The sequence below is a fragment of the Emydura macquarii genome, unplaced genomic scaffold (assembly GCF_026122565.2).
Source record: "Emydura macquarii macquarii isolate MOO-44397 ecotype Brisbane River unplaced genomic scaffold, CSIRO-AGI_Emac_v2 contig_1253, whole genome shotgun sequence".
NCBI lineage: Eukaryota > Metazoa > Chordata > Testudines > Chelidae > Emydura > Emydura macquarii.
The window spans coordinates 46625194-46649002 of NW_027131390.1; the positions used below are offsets into that span (position 1 = coordinate 46625194).

General features: G+C 38.4%; 1 protein-coding gene across 1 annotated transcript in view; it reads right to left on the bottom strand.

The window, feature by feature from the left end:
- The window catches only part of UBE2F (ubiquitin conjugating enzyme E2 F (putative)), a 145126-nt gene that overhangs the window by 24699 nt on the left and 96618 nt on the right, over positions 1-23809 (bottom strand). The window contains exons 8-9 of the mRNA XM_067548693.1: positions 20828-20860; positions 17682-17744 (exon numbers count right to left, since the gene is read on the bottom strand). Of these exons, the coding sequence (XP_067404794.1) occupies positions 17682-17744; positions 20828-20860 (96 nt within the window). The remainder of the gene's footprint in view (positions 1-17681; positions 17745-20827; positions 20861-23809) is intronic.

Sequence of the window (23809 nt, forward strand, 5' to 3'; positions counted from 1 at the left end):
AGCCAAGTTATATTTTGTTTTATCGCCATTCATTTATTCAAGATTATGTTGGACAATTTTAAGCATGCCATTAACAGCTTGCTTCTCTCTCCATATTGTGATCAGCCCTTTCTTCCTTACATAGCATAGCAATATATGAATGACAAGTATATTGGCATTTTCACTTAAAAATATTCTTTGGTCTTGCAGGGATATTGTAATACATGTTGATGTGTCATGGTGGCTTAGAGGAAGGATCGTTTATTTACAGTATTGTGTGGAACATCACTATAATATGATCAGAGCAAAACCAGGGCCTGATCTTCAAGGTGCTGAATCCTGTCTTTTATTTCTGGCTTCGGGCCCGCTGAGGTGGGGCCCAGCCAGTGTAACACCAGCCCTGCATGGCAGACCCGCTGAAACCTGCTCGTGGTCCCCCCGTTGAGAAACTCTCATTTTAAATGGGAATTGAAGATGCTTAAGACCTTGCAGAATAAGATTCTCAGTGACATCTCTGACTGAATTTCCAACACGCACGTAGTACAGCACTTGTAGTTAGAGGCTTTCCATTATTTGATACAAATATTTATCACTTCCTCAGAACATTAAGAAAAAAATTGTGTTTCTGATTAGCTAAATACTGCGCATTATGTCAGTAACTCAATCACAGTGGAGGTTTATTACTTTTTTTCCATCTCCCAGGATTTGGCTCGTTACATTACGATGATGTTATTCAGCCAGCATTTAGCGATCCAACCCTAAAAGCAGACAGTAATTTTGTTGTTTTCTTGACCTTTTGTGAATATAGATAAAACTTCACAGCATCCAACAGTATGCTGGATTCCCATGCTGGGAAGTTACTGAATTAGGACATATGTTAAGGAGGACAATGGGCTTTTTGAGATGGAATTTGGCATTTGCCTCAGGAAAGGATATTGGTAGAAGATGGAAGAGGGAAAAAACTGCATATGGTGGCAGAGAAAACCCAGGAACTCAGTTCTCCAGTCCATCTAGCAGAGATAATCACAACAAGGAAGTCTCCCCTCGGAGCTCAAGAGAAGGCTCCATTAAAGCCAGCAGAACCAAAGAATAAATCCTACAGTTGGACTGCTGGAACAAATCTCTAACAAAACAGAGAGAAACAGTCTCGACATAGGGATGAATACCAGCGTCCTGATCTGTGGTGGATCAACAATTTGCAAAGATAGCTGAGGAATGGACAATGAGAGTGCACTGAACTTTTAAGAACCTTTGTTAACCTGCTAGTAGAGAGAATATATTCAAATTCTGGACAGTTCAAAAATTCAATAAAGACAAGTGCAAACTACTGCACTTAGGAAGAAAAAAAATCAAATGAACAACTCTAAGATGGAGAACAATTGGCTAGGCAGTGGTAATGCTAAAAATGATGTGGGGGTTACAAATTGCATGAGAGTCAGAAACTGAATATAGTCACAAATTGAATATGAGTAAAAAATGTGATGCAGTTACAAAAACGACAAAATATTATGCTGGGTTGTATTAACAGGATTGTCATATGTAAGACACAGGAGGTAGTTGTCCCATTCTACTCGGCACTAATAAGACCTCCTTTGGAGTACTGTGTCCAGTTCTAGACACCACCATTTAAGAAAGATATGGACACATTGGCGAGAGTCCAAAGGAGAGTAACAAAAATGATAAAAGGTTTAGAAAACCTGAGCTCTGAGGAAAGTTTTAAAATGTAGGCATGTTTAGTGTTGAGAAAAGAAAACTGAGGGAGGACATAGCAGTCTTCAAATACGTTAAGGGCAGTTACAAAGATGACGTTGATCAATTGTTCCCCCTATCCACTGAAAGTAGGACAAGAAGTAATTGGCTTAGTCTGCAGCAAGAGAGATTTATGTTAGATATTAGGAAAAACTTTCTACCTATAAGGATAATTAAGCACTGGAATAGGCTTCTAAGGGAGATTGTGGAATCCCCATCATCTGAGAACAGGGTATATAAACACTAGTTAGGGTTGGTCCTGCCTCAGCACAGGAGGCTAGACTAGAGGATCTCTTGAGGTCCCTTCCCACCCTATATTTCTATGATTCATTTATTTCCAACATAACTGACAAACTTATTTGAAAGAAATGTAGAAAGGAGCTCAGTAGGAAGAGAATTTTAAGTAAAAGGCATTTTAAAGACACACTGTTGAAATTCTGTTAAATATTTATTTTCAGAACAATTTATATTCTGAGGCTGGCTTTCTAGCTGCCTTGAGCCACCACATACTTTTAAATAATTGAACTTATAGTCAATTCACTGATATTCACACTTTTAAATAAAGTTTTAGTTTCAAAATTCTTTCTATACAGCTTAGGCACCTCTCTATAAGTAAAGTTTCAGAATAGTACCTCAGAAAAGTGGAGAAGCTTTCTTATGGCAAATTTGATTGATTGCTCTTACAGTTTTGCCTCCCCAATGATTTATGGGATAGTAGTGGGTCAAAATTAATATAATCAACCATGTAGGAAACATGCTATTATTAGCATACAAGTATGTTAAATGTATCAACATTACTGGTGATTAGATTACAGCACACTCATATGCTCGTTTACTTTGCAAACGTACAACCATTTTATCTGTAATCATCATTCCCTCAAAGAACATTGTGTAAGAGGAACATTCAGCTAATTCAGATATCCAGCTCATCTAACTTAAAATAAATTTAATTACCCAGAAAAATTAAGCGCTGTTTAGAGTTATTTTTGGTGCAACTGTTTGCCATGAATTTATAATCTGCCCTTTCATGATGAAAAGGTTTGCTAAAAGATGCTGCATTCGTGGGCCATAAATCATTTTATAATATTCAAATGACAAAATACATGTTTTACTGTGAAGTATTTTTTACTAGATTTCAAAGTGTTAGCTACCTATATCCAAGCAAAATGTTAACTTTCTGTGAAGTTATTAATAATCACTACAATTTAGTGTAATGTTCTGAATTTGGTACTTTCAGTATATGGGAATAGCTACAAAAGATATATTATTGACATTAGCAAGCACAAAATACAATGAATTAGGGTCAGCCAACTTTGTAGAGCTTTGTCTTCAAACACACAAATCTAATTATTCCAATTTTATGACTGAAGAGGTTATTCACAGGTAACTCACTCTCCTAATTCCCATCAGAGACAAACCAAACCAAAATGTTTCAAGCAAGAAAAGGTAGTGTACACAGGAATGAAAAACATTATCTTGATGTCCCATACACCACTTTGCCTTTTATGATGGACATGGTATCTTGACTTCCATGTTCTAAATAGGATCATCATGCATTTCTGACATGAATAAATGACAGAAAGCATTACAGACTTTCCACTAATACTATACAATGCAGATGTTTTCAAGCTTAAATTCCTTCTTTGTCACTTAATATGCAAGTCCTAAATGAACACTGTAAATGCAGTCAGGCATATAACGTGTTTAAAGAGTTTATTTTTAAAACTGCTGAAAGGTTTTTTAAACTGCTGCTATGTTGCTACAAAATTCCTTATAACTAGACATTTAGCTCTCTGTTCTTAATTCCTTAAAGGCTCTCTATGTATTTAACAGGGAAAACGAATTGTGAAAAAATTAAGTAGTGAGCATCCAGCAGGTCAGATTAAAATGTAGTGAAGAACAAATGAGGAACTAAGATTCAAACTTCCCCTTCCTTCCCTCTCAAATAAAAGGACATCTACCCTCCTAGCTCCAAAGGCTTTCTAAACACTAAGGCTCTGGTCCTGGACCTAGAACTCCGTGGTCAGAGTCATAGTCAGATATCTTGCTCTTAAAATAAATGTGCATGGTTCTCAATGCAAGATTGATTCATATGGCATAGTATCATACTCAAATTGAGTAAAGAGACTAGGCAGTAAAAATGATGAATAGCTTGCACCTCTTGGAAAATAATTTATTTCTTCACCATTCACAATTTATGATTCCTGGAGCACCACCAAAAGTGCTAGGTTTTCATAATAATTATTTAGAGTGGAACTGCACTTTAAGGATTGGTCTACACTGCCAGCAAATTTCGGCGACAGTTAATGGGAGATATGTAAGCTATGTAGGGTAGCTTGTGTATCTCCCATCAACTTCCTAACTTCTACTTACCATGGCATCCCCACTACGCTGCGCTGATGGGAAATGCCCTCTGGCTGATGTAGCGTTTCTCTTTTTGCGGGGATGGATTAACACCATCAAATTCCGGATCAATTGAGCAGGTCTCCACTGCCACTCAATTGACCCCACAGAATCAATCTGGCAGCACCAGCAGTGCCGCCATCAATATAGACATACCCTCAGTCTACAACATTACAAACTAATAAGTATTTTATTCAGTTTTCACATAAACCAAAAGTAATGGCAGAATTCCAATCTGGATAGTTCAGAAGGGAAAATAAATTAGAGAGGTTAATTTAATAAAAACTAATGTATATGCACCATTCATCTCTGACATCATCATATGTTACAGTATATTAACTGAACAGGAACAGCTGATCTAATTGTTTAAACTGAACAGCACAGCCAATATTTAATTGAAGAATAAAATCATTAGTAAGTAAACATACTTCAGCCCCAAAGTCATTTCCAAATGCCCCTTTTTCATTAATCTAAAGTGTTGTTGTTGTTTGGGGGGTGGAGAAGATGGAAGCTGATGTCTTATCTGATCAGAGGGCAGATGCGCTGCAGATAGTCATTAACTTGTTTGGTAGCTATTTCCCACTAATTATCACAATCCTAACAGGTGTCCTTTCACTGTAGGAGTAACCAGCCAGTCAGTTTCCATGTTAGTTTCACTCTATACATCTCTTAAGAAAATATCAATCTGCCCTCTAGATCAGCGTTTCTCAATTAAATTTCCCCACGGAACCCTTTAGGCTCCATGGGGAAATTACACTCATACTCAATACCCTCCGCCGAAAAATCCAGGACATCTTCCCTTTTTCGGCGGCGCAGAGAATAGCTGCTCTCGACGGCGCGATGTCACTTTCTTGTGGAACCCTAACAGTGTTCCTGCGGAACCCCAGGGTTCCGTGGAACACCAATTGAGAAACACTGCTCTAGATCATCTTCAGATTGAGGAATTTCATTATAGAATCTGCCCCAAATCCAAAGAAGTCACTGGATCTTTCCATTGACTTCAATGGGTTTTGGACCAGGCCCACAGGGATTTGGTATGCACATTTCTCCTCTAATGGCAAAGCTGAAAGCCAATCTCACTACATTAAAGACTTACATTTTACTGTTGCAAAGCTCAGGACGGAACAAAGGTATTAACATTTAGACTGCCTACCCAAAAGAGTATTTTTAATGATTTAAGCTATTAATATTTTGAGTACCTAGAGTGGAGATATGCTGGCAGCGCCACAGAAAGAAGACAACACATGGACCTTGCTCTGAAGGGCTTTTAATCTTTAAAGTTCTGATGTGACAAGAAGTGACAGTAACAAACAATACAGGGTAGTGGAGTAGTAGGACAAGTATTACAAAAAGATCATGTGCTTATTGTGAATAGATTTGTTTTATGTTTACACCAAAAGATCCAAATGAAAATAAATGGATAAATCTGAGACGTTTCCTCCATAATCAAGATTTAAATACAATTTATATAATTTATGTTTCTTTTGCCTAGGAAAGGCTTCTGTCCTTGACTCTTGATATATTAGTCACACATGCATTTACATTCTTACAGTGCTTTTCATACAGATGCATCAAAGAAGGTTTCATGTGAAAACAGATGAAGATAATCTACTGCTTTGGCTAAATTATTTCTACTGGAGAAAACTAATCTCAGAAGGAATCAATGAAAAAAGATCAAGGAAGATGTACACTACCTGTGTTTCAAATGCTTTTCTTCTTCAATTAGAACCAACAAATGGATTTTCAAGAGAGGCTTTAAAACTTTTAGAGTTGCTATGCCCTTACTATGTATGAGCATAAAGATAAAAAGCCAGGAGACAAAAGTATAGCTAGCTGTGATGATTTTAAGAACCATCTTTAGTATAATCAAATTTCAGTGACAGAGTCAGCAAGCTGCAGTATATTTTATTTGTCTGAAGGCATTATTAGTCCACCAAGGACGGGACAAGTCTAAACCTCAGCACAGCTGAAAGATGCTGAGACAGCCAAATTCTTCTATTCGGCAGTTTACCAGCTAAGGAAGACAGTGAGGTTTACCAGCATAAGCATGCGATAGCAAGTCAAGAACGCCTGAGCTATATTCCCAGGCCATTATGAACTATTAAAAATATTTTCAACTATAATATCTACACAACCGCATAAGCCTGTTCAAGCTGTAACAAACCTTTAAATCTCAAGATTTCCATCCCATTTAGAAATATGGGAATGGCAGTGAAACCACGATACCTGTTCTTGACCCTTTGGTTAAGAAACCATGCGATAATCTCACTATATGGTATATATGAATTGTTTGTTATATAAACCTATACTAAAATTCAGCTACCTTATTTCTTGTTAATAATTGGGTAATTAGTAGTTGAAAATATTCACTGCAGTTAGTCTATTCCATTCATTATTGAAGTAACTGAGTCAGATTTACATTAAAATGTTGGGAAAATATAAATATTCTGAGAAAGGCCCAGAAGGTGCCAAAACTAAGAACTTTGTCACTGTCTCGTGACTTTCAGAATAAATGTGTATATTCTACTAGAAATATTTGTAGATTTTCCTTATGCAACTAGGGTGCTCTGAAATAATACATATTTTAAATTATTTACTTATGAATTTTTCAGAAGCATCCAGTTTACATTCTTAAATCTCATTTAGTAATGTTTTAGCATTCAGGAGTCAGACTTTTCCCCTTTTCATTTTAGTTTAATTATGTATTAATTCTATTCCATTTTATATAGGTTCTTATACCCAACTTGTGAATTGCCACAGTATCTACTATTGATTCTGATCTACAATCTGGGACTAATCATCTGGTATATTTTCTAAGTACCAAATGTAAATGAAAGCAGGAAAACACCGCACAATCAAAAGGCAATTTCTGAACACTTTTTCCATCAGCATATATTATATTTCAGCCACATAATACCCCTGAGCCAAAATAACATTGCTCAACATGCAACAGACATTTCTAGAATTGCCATTCAAAGGTGTATTAAGAACAGCAGCAGCAGGAACTCAGGAACAGAGCCCAAGAGGACTTCACAATATTCATGCATAAGCTTCAAAACCATGAGAGCATCATGGCCTCTTTAAAGCCATTTGTGTTTGCAAAATTAGGCTTCCTTATTTCCAACAGAGCATATTCCCAAAAAAATGTAGAGAAACAGAAGTTGAGCAGCCAGGGTACTTTAAGATGGAGGGTCTCAGCTTTCCATACACATGCAGTTCTCCTAATTTAGGTATACAAATATTCTGTGTCTGAGGCATGCCTGGAAGGTAGCTCTTTAATACCCTTCTAAAGACCAGGCTCCCTTCTTGAATTAACCCTTCATATCAGCTACAACAGTTGAATAGTCTACAGCTACCCATAAGAAAGAATGAAGGCTGCAACAAGCAAAAGCTTTAGCTCTGAAGACTGATAAGTGTTAAAATCTATTACTAGACTCTTGGCTAGGGAACAATTCAAGAATCTGAAGAGTTCAAATACAGATTCTTCTGAACACCTTAAAATAGTTATAGACGGACCATCAGAGATAGCATCAGACTGGTGAGACAAGGAACAAGAGAGAAACCAAAGGACAATGAAACTGGTAATGGGTCTGCAATGTTGCAGATGCAAGCAGCACTGGCGGAACAGGCTTCCTTGTAAGACAATGAAAATCCTGAGGAGAAATCTCTATCGGAAAGGTCTGGATTTCATGGAGAAATGGGCAACGTACACGGTCAGTCGGTACTGGGATAAACTTGCCTGTTCTCTTTCCTATCAGAAGTCTTGAACGAACACACACACACACACACCCACCCACCCACCCACACCTACCTCAGGGAAAATAGTACTTGTTTCTGGTGAAATGCGGTTTGCAATGCTCTCCTCACTGCCTATTTACTGATCCACTGAAAGGAGTGACAGCATGGATGTAGGGGAAGCTCATGGCAGAGACTCAGACAGTTCTGAGGACGCATCTGTTTGATGTGGATTTTTAAATTTGATTTAGACGGTTTGAAAACCCTGGAAGGCAGTTCTGTTTTAAGGGCAAAACGGTAAGACCTCAAGTGGATTTACGTAAAGGGTTTTATTTATTCTTGTTTTTTCCCAACTTTTCTCTCTCTCTCCCTCATACCCTGGGATGCCTTTTTGGTTATGGTACTTCCTGCTGATGGCTTGTATGAACCACCTCAGAAATGATAGCACAATCTATCAAGCTAATCTATTCACAGTCGTAAAGACTGCTCCTCCCGCAGCTACAGCTTTGCTGCTGCACCAGTCCATGAGTTGGCCTTTGAAGAGGCAGGGGAATGCTTTTCTACTTTTTCTTTTTTTAAAACACACACATACAGAAGTAGTGAATGAAAAGGAAGGGAGAATAGCACTCAGAGTCCAAGGCCCTTGCTCACGCAGTACTGCTTTGTGAGATATCCAGCCTTGCTGAAGTGGTTTTCCAGCTGTGTCACAAACTGGTGAACTTTCCTCATTTAATGCTGGCAGTTTAGTGCAGCCTTTGGATTGGCCATCGAAGCTGGCAGGCAGATCATGCGAGCGACTACACACCCTCCGTAACATAATTGGATGAAAGCTGCTATCAGGCTCAGTAAAATAACAGCTTTTTTTGCTCTGGCTGGTGCATGCAATAGCAGGCCCCAAAGGTGGAGATTCCACAGTCTTTTAGTACCAGGTGCTCATTAGCTTTCTGCTCTCTGAATGGGGCAAGTGGCAAAGATCCACTGTGAGGAGGCTACCTCTGACACTCGTTCTGTTCAGTATACACTTGTGTTCTTTATAATACATGTAAGTCATTTACCAAATCCAGAGCATTCGGGTAGGTCTTATATGGCAGAACAAAACAAAACACTGCACACCCATGTGGCAGTGAGCATCAGAGTCTGGGTCTACAGACTGGGCTTGAGCTACAGCACTAAAAATAGCCACATAGACATTGAGGTTCAGGCTTAAGCCCAGGGAAGGGGATGGGTTACAAAGCCAGAGTCCAGACTTCTATGTAGCTATTTTTAGCGTTGTAGCACAGGCCTGAGTCTGTAGATCTGGGCTGACAGACTCATTGCTGTGGGGTGATTTTTTTTTTTTTTGCTGCATACACACATACATAGTTCTTTGCAATGGTGCAATGCTATCCCCAGAAAATGTAACAGAGGAGGGCCCTTGATTGTGTGTAATTGGAATAAGACAACATTTAAGATATGCCTGTTGTATAGGCAATCGTCATGCTGGATTTTTTAGCTTTGGCATGTCAAGATTATTTGTAAAACTAGTGTGATAAAAGGCAATGTACAAGGTCTTCATCAGAGAGATAAAACTGCCCATATCTATTCTGGTTTTCCATGCACTGAATACTGGTAGGCACATTCTCACAAGCAGATGGTGGGGAAAAATCTTAAAGCAACAATGATGCACAAACCAACAGTAATCCTTAGGTTTCTATTACTGAAGAGTATTCAAATCTGTCAGACAGATGGGTGAATAGACAAGGGTGCTTGCTAATTTGTGAGTAAGCAGCAGTTATTTTACTTTTTAAAATACACTGAATACAACAGAAAAAAATACAGTTTAATGATGTGGAGATAACATTAATGTGGATGAAACTAAGATTAGCATAACTGCATGAGCCAGATATGGTGTGGACAGATGCTATGAAAATTTCACTTTTACATAGCTTTGCCAAGTAACCGTAATCTTGACCCACAATATTCTCTGATTTCTTGTGAGGAATGAAGAACTACAGTAGCTAAGGACTATTATTTCAAAGTTTTTTGATTTTTAAAAATCAGAACAGGGGAATACACCATTTGGTTCCATATGTATATGCTTCTTCAATCATCTTGCATCAGCATAATATATATATATATTTACCAATGTATCACAGAACTACTAGAAATCATGTATGCACTTTCTTCCATCCCCTGATGTATTAATAAGGACTCATTTCCAATGCCCAATTCTATCATTTTGAATTTGAGAGAAAAAATGCCTCAGACCAAAAGCATTATTTTCAAAATAGAAGAGCAAGATATCATCATCTAATATAAATATAATATAACATAATATAATATAATATAATAAATGCAGGGCTGGAAGGGACCTTGGGAGTTCATCTAATCCAGCCCCCTGCATTGAGGCTGAACCAACTACCCTTATAGCAGCCCTGTCCAACCCGTTCTTAAAGACCTCCAATGACAGGGATTCCACAGCCTCCCATGAAAGCCTATTCTAGTGCTTAACTATCCTTATAGTTAGAAAGTTTTTCTTCATGTCTAACCTATATTTCCTGTGCTGCAGATTAAGCTGATTCCTTCTTGTCCTACCTTCTGTGGACATGGAGAACAACTGATCATTGTCATCTCTGAAACAGCCCTTAACATCTTTGAAGACTTATGTCTCCCCTCAGTCTTCTTTTCTGAACACTAAATATGCCCACTTTTAAAAACTTTCCTCAGAGTTCAGGTTTTCTAAACTTCTTATTTTTGTTGCTTTCCTCTGGACTCTCTCCAATTTGTCCACATCTTTATTAAAGGGACACACTACTTCAGCTCAGGCCTTATCAGTGCTAAGTACAGTGGGACAATTACCTTCTGTGTCTTACAATCGACACTCCTGTTAATACACTCCAGAATGATATTAGCTTTTTTTCAACTGCATCACATTGTTGGCTCATATTCAATGTGTGGTCAACTATAGCCCCCAAAACCTTTTCAGCAGAACTACTGCTTAGCCAGTTCATCCCCATTTTTGTAGTTGCACATTTGTTTTTTTTCTTCCTAAATGTAGTACTTTGCACTTATCTTTATTGAATTTAATTGTGATTTCAGACTAATTCTCCAATTTGTCAAGGTCATTTAGAATTCTAATCCTCTCTTCCAAAGTTCTTGCAACCCCTACCAGGTTGGTGTCATTCACAAATTGTATATGCATGCTCTCGACTTCATTATCCAAATAATTAATGAAAATATTGAATAGTACCAGATTCAGGAGAGACTCCTGAGGGACCTCACTAGATACATCCCCCAAGTTTGACAGCAAATCATTGATAACTGCTCTGAGTATGGTCTTTCAACCATTTCTGCACCCACCGTATAGTAATTTCATCCAGACCACATTTCCCTTGTTGACTTTTGAGAATGTCATTGTATCAATGTGGGATTGTATCAAAAGCCTTGCCGTGTATCAAGAAGGGTAGAAGCTGTGGAGGTGATCTATCCAGTAGGTCAGGTCAATAACTTTGTCAAAGAATGAAATTAGGTTGGTTTGACAGGAGTTGTTTATGACAAATTATGTTGGCCAGTTCTCTGGGACCTGAACCCATCCTCCAAGAGTTCTCAAAGATAATTGCTAACGATTCCCACGTGGCTTCAAATAGTGCCTTAAGTACCATAGGATTAATTTCATGAAGCCCTGCTGACTTGAATACACCTAACTTACCTAAATATTCTTTAACCTGTTATTTCCCTATTTTTGGCTTCAGTTCCTTCCCCCTTGTTGTTAATGTTAAAAGTATTGAGTATCTGGTCTTACATATTCTTCTCATGGAACCTTACCTACCTGCTCCTGAGTTTGTTAAAGTCCGCTTTTTAAAAAAAATCAATTTTCCTTATTCTGCTGCTCTCTCCTTTCCTTAGAATAAAAAAATATATCATTCCATGTTCACTTTCACCCAAATTGCCACCTTCTTTTAGATTCCCAACCAATTCCTAACTGTTAGTCCAACTCCAGTCTAAAATAGCTGTCCCCTGCTTACTTTCTCAAACAAAGTGTGTCCCCAGTATATTCCAAGAACTTACTGGACATTTTGTGTTTTGCCATATTCCTTTTCTGACAGATGTATGGGTACTTAAAATCCCCCATTACTATCAGGTCTTGTGTTTTGGATATTTCTGTTGTTTGTTTCTAAAACTGCCTCATCTACCATCTCCTAATTTGTTGATCTGTATTAGATCTCTACCATGTCACCAGTCCCAACCCTCCCCTTTTATCTTCACCCAGAGACTTTCAGCTGGTCTGCCTCTCACCCCCTTCCGGACCTCAGAACAAGTGTAAATACTCTTGATGTGTAAGGCAACCCCTGTCTCTTCTTCCCGCACTCTGTCCTTCCTTATGAAGCTATACCCCTCTATACCAATATTTCAGTCATAAGATTTATCCCACAGTGATGCCAGTTAACTCATAATTTAGTTGATGTATTAATACCTCCAGTTACTCCTGTTTACTCTGCATACTCCTTGCATTTGATGATCATCATCATCAATAACTCTTCATCAAATAACCAGCAGACTTGAACAGGGGAGGCCTGCTTTATGCAGTAGTCAAGTCATCTTTATGCAGTAGCCAAGCCATCTGGTTTATAAAAAGCACATGTTTGGCGTTTTATCTGAAATAGAGTTCTATGAAGATTTTCTTTTACAGCATAACATACACCTCTAGAATGCCTGAACACAAGAATTTCCCTTCAGATTGTCTGGTTTCTATGTTTTTGTAGTGAAGCCAGAACAATGGAGCCCCAATACTGACTGAGGCCTTTGGGAGCTACCATAATATAATTATATACTATTACTAATCCTACTATCATGAGCTTTCCAAATAATTGCTTGGTTGGTTATAAACTTTCTTGATCTCTGTACCTCTGCTAAATATTTTCTAAATTTTAGATGACAAATAAATAGGGGGCTATAATATACAGCATATACGGTTGCACAGGATTTGGTACTCAAACTATCATACTGTTTTGGTTTTCTATTTATGACGGAGGCATACAACTGCTCTTTCAACATTCATCCTCTTCAGCTACTACAGAAAATGAATAAATTCAACTCCATTTGTTTATTTCTTTCAAAACGACACTATGCACACAACAGTAAACACTACAGGAGCATCTAATGTTTAAACAAAAAGTCGTAAAAATTAAAACACACTGATTCCATGCAGCAGTTTCAGAATCCAGTGTAGTTGGTCTTAATTTGCAACTGTGGCTCTAGTTATTCAAATAGTTATTGTCACAGACTGCGTTGGGGCAACTAAAGAATCCCAAGTCAGCTGATATTTCAGTGGGATCCCCACTGGCAGCATGCTTATACCAATACTATTCAAAACCTTTAACAATGATATGGAAGAAAGTATAAAATCACTACTGGTAAAATCTGTGGATGACAAAAATTGGTGGCGTGATAAATAACGACAGTGAGCGGTCTGTTATACAGACGGATCTGGATCACTTGGTAAAGTGAGCTCATTTAAACAGCATGTGACTACAACAAGATCCTACATCTAGGAACAAAGAATGTTGGTCACACTTAAAAGACATGGGACAGCTATTCTAGAATGAAGATGCCGAAAAGGACTTTGGGGTAATGGTTCATAAACACCTGAACATGAGCTTCCAGTGCAATGCTGTAGCTAAGAAGGCAAACACAAACCTTAGATGCATATGCAGGCAAATATCAAGCATGAGTAGGGAAGTACTATAATGTATATCGCATTAATGAGACATTACTGAAATGCTGTGTCCATGTTCTGGTGTCCAAACTTCCAAAAGGATACTAAAAAATTGGAAATTGTTCAGAAAAGCACCACAGAATGATCTGAGGTCTGGAAAACATGCCTTACAGTGAGAGACATAGAAACAAACTATGTAGTTCAAGCAAGAGATGGTTAAGAAGTGCCTTGACGATGATCTACAAGTATCTGCAAGAGAAGAGATTTCTGATAGTCGATGGGCCTTTAAATCTAGCAGAAAAAGGCACAACAGTTGAAAGCTGAAGCTAGACAAATTCAGACTAGAAATAATATGTACATTTTGACAGTGAGGATTAATAACCATGGGAACAACTTACCTATGGACACAATGGATTCTCCATCATTTGAAGTCTTTAAATCAAGACCACATGTTTTTCAAAATGTGTTATGCTATCACTGAAACGGAAGTTATAAGTTTGAAGCAAAAGTTATTGGGTGAGGTTCTATGGTCTCTGTTATGCAGGAAGTAAGACTAGAATATCTTAACAGTCCCCTCTCAACCTAAAATCTGTGACTATTAACCTTAGTATCCGATAACAGATTCAGAGATATTTCCTTATTGCTTACATCTACAATGTAACACTTGTTTTCTAAGAATCAAATAGTAAGGAGTCAAGTTTTATACGTCAACACAAACTACTAAAGCACCTTTTCCAGACTCTGTGAGAGGGCAGACATTTTAGTTATGACTTCACACTGCCTAAGGAGATATATAAGCTTCAGCTTTGCTACACAAATAACCAGAGGCAGACTTTTAATTAGCTGTTATTATTCCTATCAGACAATATTTAGCCAAACTGGCAGCAAAATGGTCTCAGCACTTCAAGTTCAAGTCCAGTGAAATGACATCAATGAAATACTGTATCACTTCCTTTAGTGAATCACAAGGGAACGCTTAATATGCATTTCTGTTGCTGCTAGAAGCCAAACACACATGATGTTAAACACAGAAGCTCTTTTCTTGAAACATTTGTTTTAGACCCTAGGGCTATGCTTGAAATTAAAGACATGTCTAAAGGGATCTCATTAGTGAAAATTATTCATTAAAATTCTCAATAACTTAACAGTAGGAAAATATTTCTAAAAATACAGATGATGAGCACAGGACAAAAACACGGCAGGGTTTTAACTTCATGATAGTCTATGTACACTACATGAGACATCCATACCAAAGACAGACCAAACCACCACAAACTTTCTTCATCTCCCATTCTTAGATTGCTTGTCAGGCACCTCAATTTTCATGTCCTCTAATCACTTATTTCCCTCAAGTTGCAGCCGTTATCTACCTTGGCAGCTGGCATGCTGCTGATGCACTATTAGCTAGTGAAGATCTTCTGCTGCTGCAGTTAAGCCATCTGAGTAAATGTCACAGTCTGTAAGGCACCAACACTGTGCTGTACATGCATTAATTAAAGCAGCCGCTGAATGAAGCAACAGGATAGAAAAGTGAACTACTAAAGATGCAAATGCTACAAGTCGACCTACCTGAGTGGGAAATTTATTAATTTTTAAAACTGCTTTGGAGAACATTGTCAGCTTCTGCATAAAGTCATCACTTTATGTACAATAGAAATAATGAAAAAAATTCATTAAAAAATTAACACAATTTTAACTCGATAAACCTTCCCACTTATCACCTGAAGAGAAACAAGGTGAATGAGTAATATCTTTTAGTGGACCAGCTTCTTTTCATGGGAGAGAAACTTTTGAGCCACACAAAGCTCTTCTCCAGATCTGGGAAAGGTACTCTCAACAACAACATCCTGAATGTTCTCCCAGACCTGAAGAAGAGCTCTGTGTATCTCAAAAGTTTGTCTCTCTCACCAACAGAAGTTGGTCCAATAAAAGATATTGCCTCACCCATCTTGTCTCTCTAGTACTGTATCCTGGGGCTGACATGGCTACAGCTGCACTGCATATCACCTAAAGAAGCATTTAACACTGACTGGTATAGCAGTATGTATTTTCAAACTTTACCTATCATGGCCTATTTGCTATTGAAAACAAATCTTTTCCTGAAAATCCCATTACTACCGCTTTCTTAGTATCATCATGGATTTTAATTTGAGAATACAGATGCCGGATATTAGCTCTCGGCCTTTCATTCTCTGGGGAGTGAGACATCATTGCATGATGGGCATGGTTTGTTTTTATAGTGCAGTATCACTTTGAAAAGACCCTGAAATGGTATGGTGGGGTTCCATGTTCATAGTCACAGCATATTTGATATGCAAATCCTTGTTTGCAAGTAGAGTGGTAGATTTTCCTGGTAAAATCAACCTAAAATCTGAGAGTCAAACTGAGTTTTCCTTCTGGCACTTCACAATGAACAGTGAAGTTTCTACATGCCAAATTATACTTTCAGAGGCACTTGTGTAGCTTCACTGCCCTGAGAGGGTTTACAGAGATTTAAACGATTATATTTCAGTGCACAATTTTATCTTATGTTGCATAAGGAGGAAGAGAATCCAGCTCATTCTTTCTTAGCTGTTCCAGCTCAATTTTCTTGTCTGTCTCTTTATTTAATGTATAGTCTCTCTCATGGCTAGTAAAGCTCCATGACATTCTCTGCTCAAAAGGTGTTTTCTTTTGGGTTTTATCCTATTTCCATGGAATTAATTTCTTAAAAGTGGAACTCAGTGCAGGAGCTGGACTAAAATTTTCACAATTTCATGCTGAGTGTCTCCACTCTGTTTTTCTAGAAAGCACAAAAACAGATTAATACCAGAATTTACTGTACTGTACAGCGTTATAAAAATAGTGGGACAACTAAGTTAGTGATATTGGCACTTCTCAAAGAAATTATACTTGCTGATTGACTTATTGTTTTAATTGGACATTTCCAGTCACTATTAATCTGGAGAATTTCTTTAATCATCATGCTTAATTTTAAAAACAAACAACAGCAACAACAGCAAAAAGCCAGAAGAAGCAATTCAACATTAAAATCATAAGAGTTTCAAAGCCCTGTAAGCACAACTGTTCAGGCTAAAACTGAAGCCATGCAGGATAGGTCTAGTCAATCTTTCGCAAATGCTTCCACGTAAAATCTAACCATGTTAAAAACTCATTAATATCTCAAGTGCCTTCATCAACCTTCCATGATAAATTGATTTTAAATTAGTTCAAATTAAGTTGCTATGCATATATGAGAGTTTGTATGTATTATGTATACATATATTTGAGTTAGGGTGTGTCCCTAGACAACCTGTGCTGAACAAGAAGTAATTCTGAGACTCCACAAAAAAGTAGAAACAGCTTGTTTGCTTTTTCCCCCCTGAAAAATAGGTCACAGGAATATGCACTGATTATATTCAAGATACATAGTTCTGGTCATTTATAGAGTTTATATCAATAGTATTAACTCATCCTCATGAGCTTAGCTTCAAACAGACCCATTCAATTACATTCTCAGTTTAAGATGCATAGTTTTCTAAGTTCTTTATTACTCAGTTCCTTGGTAAACTGTGTTTAGATTTGTGCAGTTATTTTATATGGGAAAAATGGGATCAAATTGTTTTGACATGAGCAGGACTGCTTACCATCCTTAAAAGCCTCCTGTTCCCCCTGGCTTAATGAAAAACATGCCTCGCAGGTATTGTGCAAGATTTACAGGAGAAACAGGTGTCTCTCTGGGGGAGGAAGAGGTGGTCTGCTCAAAGACAGTGATGTAAATTTAAGGCAATATGAGATAACAGTTTCAGAACAATCAACTACCATCTCATCCACAGAATACATTGAACTCAATGGAAAGTACATCTTTGAAAGAGTGAGAGAGAAATTGTATTTGAGTAAGTTTTAACACAGCAAAAAATGTGTAATGAGTGGATCATGGTCTGACAAATAAGCACCATATACTGAAATCATCTCTATTATAATAAAGTTGTTTTCTTGTATTTTGTTTAAAAAAAGCTTGTATATGGAGACACTCTACTTCCCATTATCAGGAGGCTGTAAAAGCATTGATTTAGAACACAAAACAACAAGACATATACTGCTTTGGGAACAAAATACTTTCAGCAACTTGCTGACTCACCTTGTCCCGCAAATGATGTTCTGCTGCCTCAATATTCAAAGGGTCATCAAAATTCAAGAGATCCTGGAAAAGAGCCAGAGAATTATTTTTAAGTAAAAAAATAAAAATAATAGTTATATTGAGGTTCAAAACACATTTAGTGTGATGAAACAAATCAGATGAGGCCAGCAAGTGCAGTGGGTTCAGTGAAATTGCTTCTTTTCTATTTGCAGATCTTTGGTTTAGATCCTACTTGGGGTAGATGCAAACTAGTCTGGTGGTTACAATCCAATGCTCGATTAATTGTTGGTCAAGTGAAGCAAGACTCTATATTCAACTTGATGGCATTTTTCTGATTGTCTGGATGTAACAATTACTTTTGAACACCACCTCCCATCAATTCCAAAATGTCCAGGAACATTCTACGCATCAATGGCCAGAACCTTATTGATTTTGATGAAAAGTGGAAAACTGGCAAAACACGATTCAGAAGAAAATCGGCCCCACAAACTGGCTGGTACTGCTGGCAAAGGAATTTCTCTGGGGCCCTCTACTGCTGGTTACAGATATTAGAGGCAGCAGTGTAATTTTCCTGAGTGGGGAGATTGTGTAGCCTGGAGTTTGACAGACATAAGAATCTCGGAGGGATGGTTTTTAGGGGGAAATAGGGAAAACAGAGTGTGGACCCAGAGGGGGAAGCAGAAGGCACTGAAGCGATAAGGTAGTAGTGGTGGGGGCAAGGGAGGTGATGGGAGGGGAAGCAGCAGAAATGGGGAGGGGAATTTTGTTTGGGGAAGCAGTGACCTGGGGGGAGTTGGAGGTTGTGAAGAGGGAAGCAAGAACTTGAGGGGGTGAGTGGAAGCAGGGGAGTAGAAGCGGGGACATGGAAGGTAAAAGACAAATCAGCTCTGAGTGCAGGGACTGGGGTGCCTGTAACTGCCTATGATCCCTATATGTCTGCTTCCTGTTAACCCTCCTCCACATCACTCCCTACATATCCCTTCCCCCCACCAAACTGCTGCAGGAAAAGAATCTCTGGAGCTTTCTGCTGCTGTTTTCTCATCACAGATAGCAGCTTAATATGCTGCTCTATCTGGATGCGACCTACAAAGGCTATAGAGGGTGTGACCCTCCTATGCTGGGCTACATCACATAGCCACAATATTATTTGCTCCAAATTTTATTCCGTGAATTAGGAATACTGGTGTTCTGAACTCAAAATTCGAAATATACACAAACTGTATGAAAGGGCTAAATACAGTCATTTTAAACATTCTACATTTTGCTTCTAACCAGCAATCTCTCAGTAATTCCTCGCTCAGAAAAGCAGCTGTCTCCTTTTAGCTGTCACAACATGTGCACAGTGTTAGTAATATGTATCACCTGTACTGCTGTTTGTGCCCTATTTGCAGAAAGACTGAACTTCAACACATTGTTTAAGGAAACCAAGAAACTGACAAGAGAGAGTGTGTTAATAAAGTCATCATGGAAAATATTGAATAATCACTACGGAAACAAAACTAAGTTTCTCTGGCCAAGGTTCAGATCAGTTTTCCTAGTAGTCTGTGATAACAGTGAATCACTTATAACAGCTATCACTGAATAAGCGTGAAAGGCTCACACGACTGCCACATTTGGGATTTGCTTCCATGGCAATGAGTCTGTATGGTCATTGATTTTTTAAACAAATTTACAAGTTTCAATTTCCTTTCAAAACCAAAATCTGAGCAAGACTCTCAATCATCCACCTACCTTCACTTCTTTCTAGAAACTAACTCACACCAGCCTTTAAAAGCTTAATTATTTATAAAAAGCCTCTGAGCATATGCACAAGGGAAATCCAAGATTCAGGCTGTGAAGTTGAGTGTCTTCTAGGACATTACAAATCCATGCAGTTTGTTATGCATGACCAACACTTTTCAGATGATGGCACTGTATATAATTTTTATGTGTATTCCTATTGCAGGATTGCATTATTTTTGTTTCCCTAAAACAGATTCCACCTATTTGAATTATTTAGAATACAGCACAAAGACTCACTCTGAAATATAATTACCGTGCACTGAAACTCACCAGTGTGTTTTTAAATTCATTTATTAAAGGCCCTACTCCTGGCAAATTAAACCTTGTTGGCCAATGAAAGCTCTCAGTTTCCCAGGGTCCGGCAGCCACAGTCTATCTACTCCACACATTTTAGAAAAATATTCCTGGTGGTAGCTGCAATGATTCACAGCCACCTGACATGACTTCTCCTTTAGGAAACAGGGGACAGAATCCCTGTATCTGAGCTGTGGCTTGGAAGAAAGAGGGAGGGGCAGACATAGCCAGCAACTCTGCTCCCTGTCCAAGGTGCTTCACTGTGCCCTGGGGTAGCTCTTTGGAGAAGCTAGGGTGACACTGACTGTCATTGAAGGGCATGGTGGCAATGAGAATTTAGGTGGCCAGTTTGGCCATGACCCCTCTGCGCTACTCCTTTGACCTTCGAATTTCCACAAGGCAGCAGTAAGGATTCTCCATGACAGTCATACCCCACACCCCTGCCACAGAGGAGAGAAGGGCTACCCCCACTTGCCTCTATTTCTGGGAGCAATTTCTTGGCTTCTGTTGTATATCTGAGGTGAGGGTTGCTGGCACCAGTCCTACCTGTTCCTACCATTAATCCAGCTGCACTGAACTCTAGGCAGACACATTTTGTAAATAAGAGACCTGGGCTGCCTGCTTCTGCCGACTACACCCTTGATGTCATGTGGGAGGCAATAGGGGGCTCTCCTGCAGTGTCAGGGCTCATTCTCATTGGGAGGGTGGGGGGAAGGAAGGAGATCCTGGGAGCCACTAGACCTCCAACATGTGTTTAATCATCATCATTTTCAATAATTAAACCTATATTGGGCAACTCCTTACCAAAGGCCTCACCATAGATTTTTAACGGTAAGTAAAGAGTATTATTAAGGAAGGCAGTATATGGTTTTCTATATGATAATCCACATGGTTAGCTATACAGAAAACAGAGAATCAGTTCCTACAGGAGCTGAAGTCTCCACTAAAGTCAGGAGGAACATGAATATTAACTATAGGAGACACTGGATCAGGTCTATACCAAGTAATTTCGAACATCACCTGACATGGGAAACAAAATGTATCTGTATCAATTGGATCGTCTTACTTACTGTAAATAAAGAGTTCAATCCCCAAACAACATCCTGAAAAGGAAAAACAACAGAATAAGGCACGTGCATATAAAATATTTTGTACATTTTAACATCCTTTACATTTCTATTAACCCAGCAAAATGATGGAAAGTCTTAAATCTAGGAAAGGAGTGGCTTTTCTTTATAGCCACACAACTGAGTGGCTTTTCTTTATAGCCAAAATGTTTAAAACTTTCCCAATATTTATTTTAATATATAACTTGACAAAAAGCACTTATCCAGAGCTTTATGCATCTTTAACATATTTAAAAACCATCATCAAAAATAAGTAGAATAGGGTGAATAATTTTTCTGTGAATATAATCACATCCATTTTAAAATTTTGTGTAAATATTCACTCTCTGTAGTGATATTCACACCCCTTCTGTGTTCAAGGAAAAGAAACAATATCATGTGATTGACCACACCAATGAAAACTGCTCAGATTTCAAATAGGAAGTATCAGACATTTGTTGTGAACGATTTGTAATCAATCCGTAAATTACAAAAAACAAAACAAAACAAAAAAAACCCAAAATATTTGCCAAACAGACACGAAATATCAAATTTAAGAAAACTGATCTGTATGTGAATATTCTGGAAGCAGGAAAGGAGGCTAAATTTATCAAATTAATTATTCATTGAAAATTATTTGCTCACCTCTACCTCCAAGTTTTTTATAACTGAATAGGGACAGTCAATGTGCAATTACAGATTCACAGTAAGAAACGAATGAATTAGATGGAAGTGTTGCCCCCTGATACTCCTTCATTTAGTGTCACTTGATGTAACATTTTGGGATAGCTCCATTAGTGTCTTGCCTACAGGTTTGTGTCCTGATACACAATTTCATAGGCTGAGAAACAACAAGCAAGATTAAGTAGTAAAGATTAAAAAATTGTTTTAATAAGAGACTATAAAACAGTGCTAGAAAACCTTCTCTCAGACTTCACTTAGAAGGTAGGTTTGGTTTTTACAGTAAGATATCTTACACGCGTTAGGAATCCCATTGTAAACTCCTAGTACAAATGAGGCATTGTAGTTTTTACCATGAGATAGACAAAGTCAATATTATACCTGCCAGCCTGTGACTGACCTCATTTAGTGACCTCACAGTAAAACTACAATGCTGTGATTCCACTAGGATTTTACACCTGAATAGTTAAGTTGAGTTAGCTGTCTCATTATAAACCCACACCATTTTTGGCCATGAAGACAAACCCTTAGAGAAATAGACCTTCACACTATGGCATTGAAAACAAAAGGCATTTTATGCTCATTTAACATCTTGTGGTGTTACAGTACCTTAACAATTCTGTCAATAGTACCTGATTACAAAAGCTGGCAGAGGACATGGTGTCAGCACTACCTGATCAATAGTTTTTTACTATCCCATTTCCCCTGGCCCTGTTTATGTATTTTATATAAAAACATCCTCTGTTCATCTATTTTTAATCATGCAGATCAGCAAATATAATTTACATTGTAGATAGACAGCATAGTAACATTAAGAAGTAATGTGTTAGCTTGTTCAGTACTTTCTTATAATGGAGTTTCTGAAGTCCTCAGTGTTGGTAAAGATTGTAAACCTCTTGAAGTCCCCAAAGTATTCTGCATGGACTTTTTTTTTTTTAATTTAGTAAAAGTAGAAATCTCAGATGTTTAAGGTTCACAAATAGCCTATAATTCTTCAGAATGGGGTGGTGAGCCGTCACCTTCACCAGAAATTATCTAGTTAGCATGCCAGCATCCATTTTCAAGGCCAGAAAACAAAAGTGTTTGGGAAGAGAAAGAATGATCTTTTTCAAAACATGATGAGAGCCAACACTTTGTTTTTCATTTTAGTGCCATGTGTCTGCTCCTCAAACAGGGTTCCTCTGTCATAGAAACTGAGCAGAACAGAAGACGACAAATATTACAGAAGCCTATGCAACTCCAAGGGGAAAATTACAACTGGGGAGAAAAAGGGGAGAAATTCTCAATTTAAGGTTGCAGCTTTGTTTTTGGCACTCATTGCTCCTAGGTATTGCAGATATCTCAACCACGACAGACAGAGGTACTAATGGGACATTTCCTTAGTGACATGGCAAGGATAAAAAGCAGCTCCAATTGCTGAGGAAAGAAGAGGATCCCTATTCTCATGGCCTCAATGCAGAGCATAGGTATGTTCAACCTATCCCCGATCCCTTTGGGAGAGTAAGAGAGTATATCAGTTCCCCACCACTGGAATCCTTCCCTTCAGATCTCTCTCGAGCAGAGGCTCACAGCTCCTTTAGCTTTGGTGTCCTCCCAAGGCATTGGGGCAGGTGCCCTGCTACACTCTTTTCCATTTCTCCAGAGAGAGAAGCCCACTGACCACCTAATCGAAGGCAGGCTTTTTGGTTGTGCAGCCCCCTTCCCCCTCAGGAGACTGGGTCACCTCCCTCCTGACTCTGCTGCACTTACTGCTGTGCAAGAGACTCAGAAAAATGCTCCAATACTTCAGAAGGCTAATGGGAAGCTCCACCTCTGTGCAGATTGGGAAACATAGGTTTTATGAGATATGTATGTCCCAAAGCACTTAATGCTGGGAAGAGCTTTACTCTGGTTCCACTGCTGTTCAGTGAGTTAATGGATAAAGGATCCATCCCTAGAAAGCAGTCTTTGGATTTTTGGCTAAGGATGCATTGAGCCAACTTGTTATAACCCAGAAGATGGCTACCCATAGGAGATGACAAATGGGAAGGGACAGGAAAAGCTACAAGGTAGGATCCTGGAGCCTCATGGAAGGGAATAGAGACCTTCAGTCTTTAAGGACAAGAAGGTGGGCACCAGGAATCTTCTGCCTCTTTTGACAGGGTTCAGATGTGGAAAGTCTATCAAACTGTGAAGCTTTTGAAAAATACTTTGAAAGGTTTCCAAAACCCTGACCTGTGAGATTTGTTAATTTATTGCCCATTGACTATCACATCCTGGAGAGCA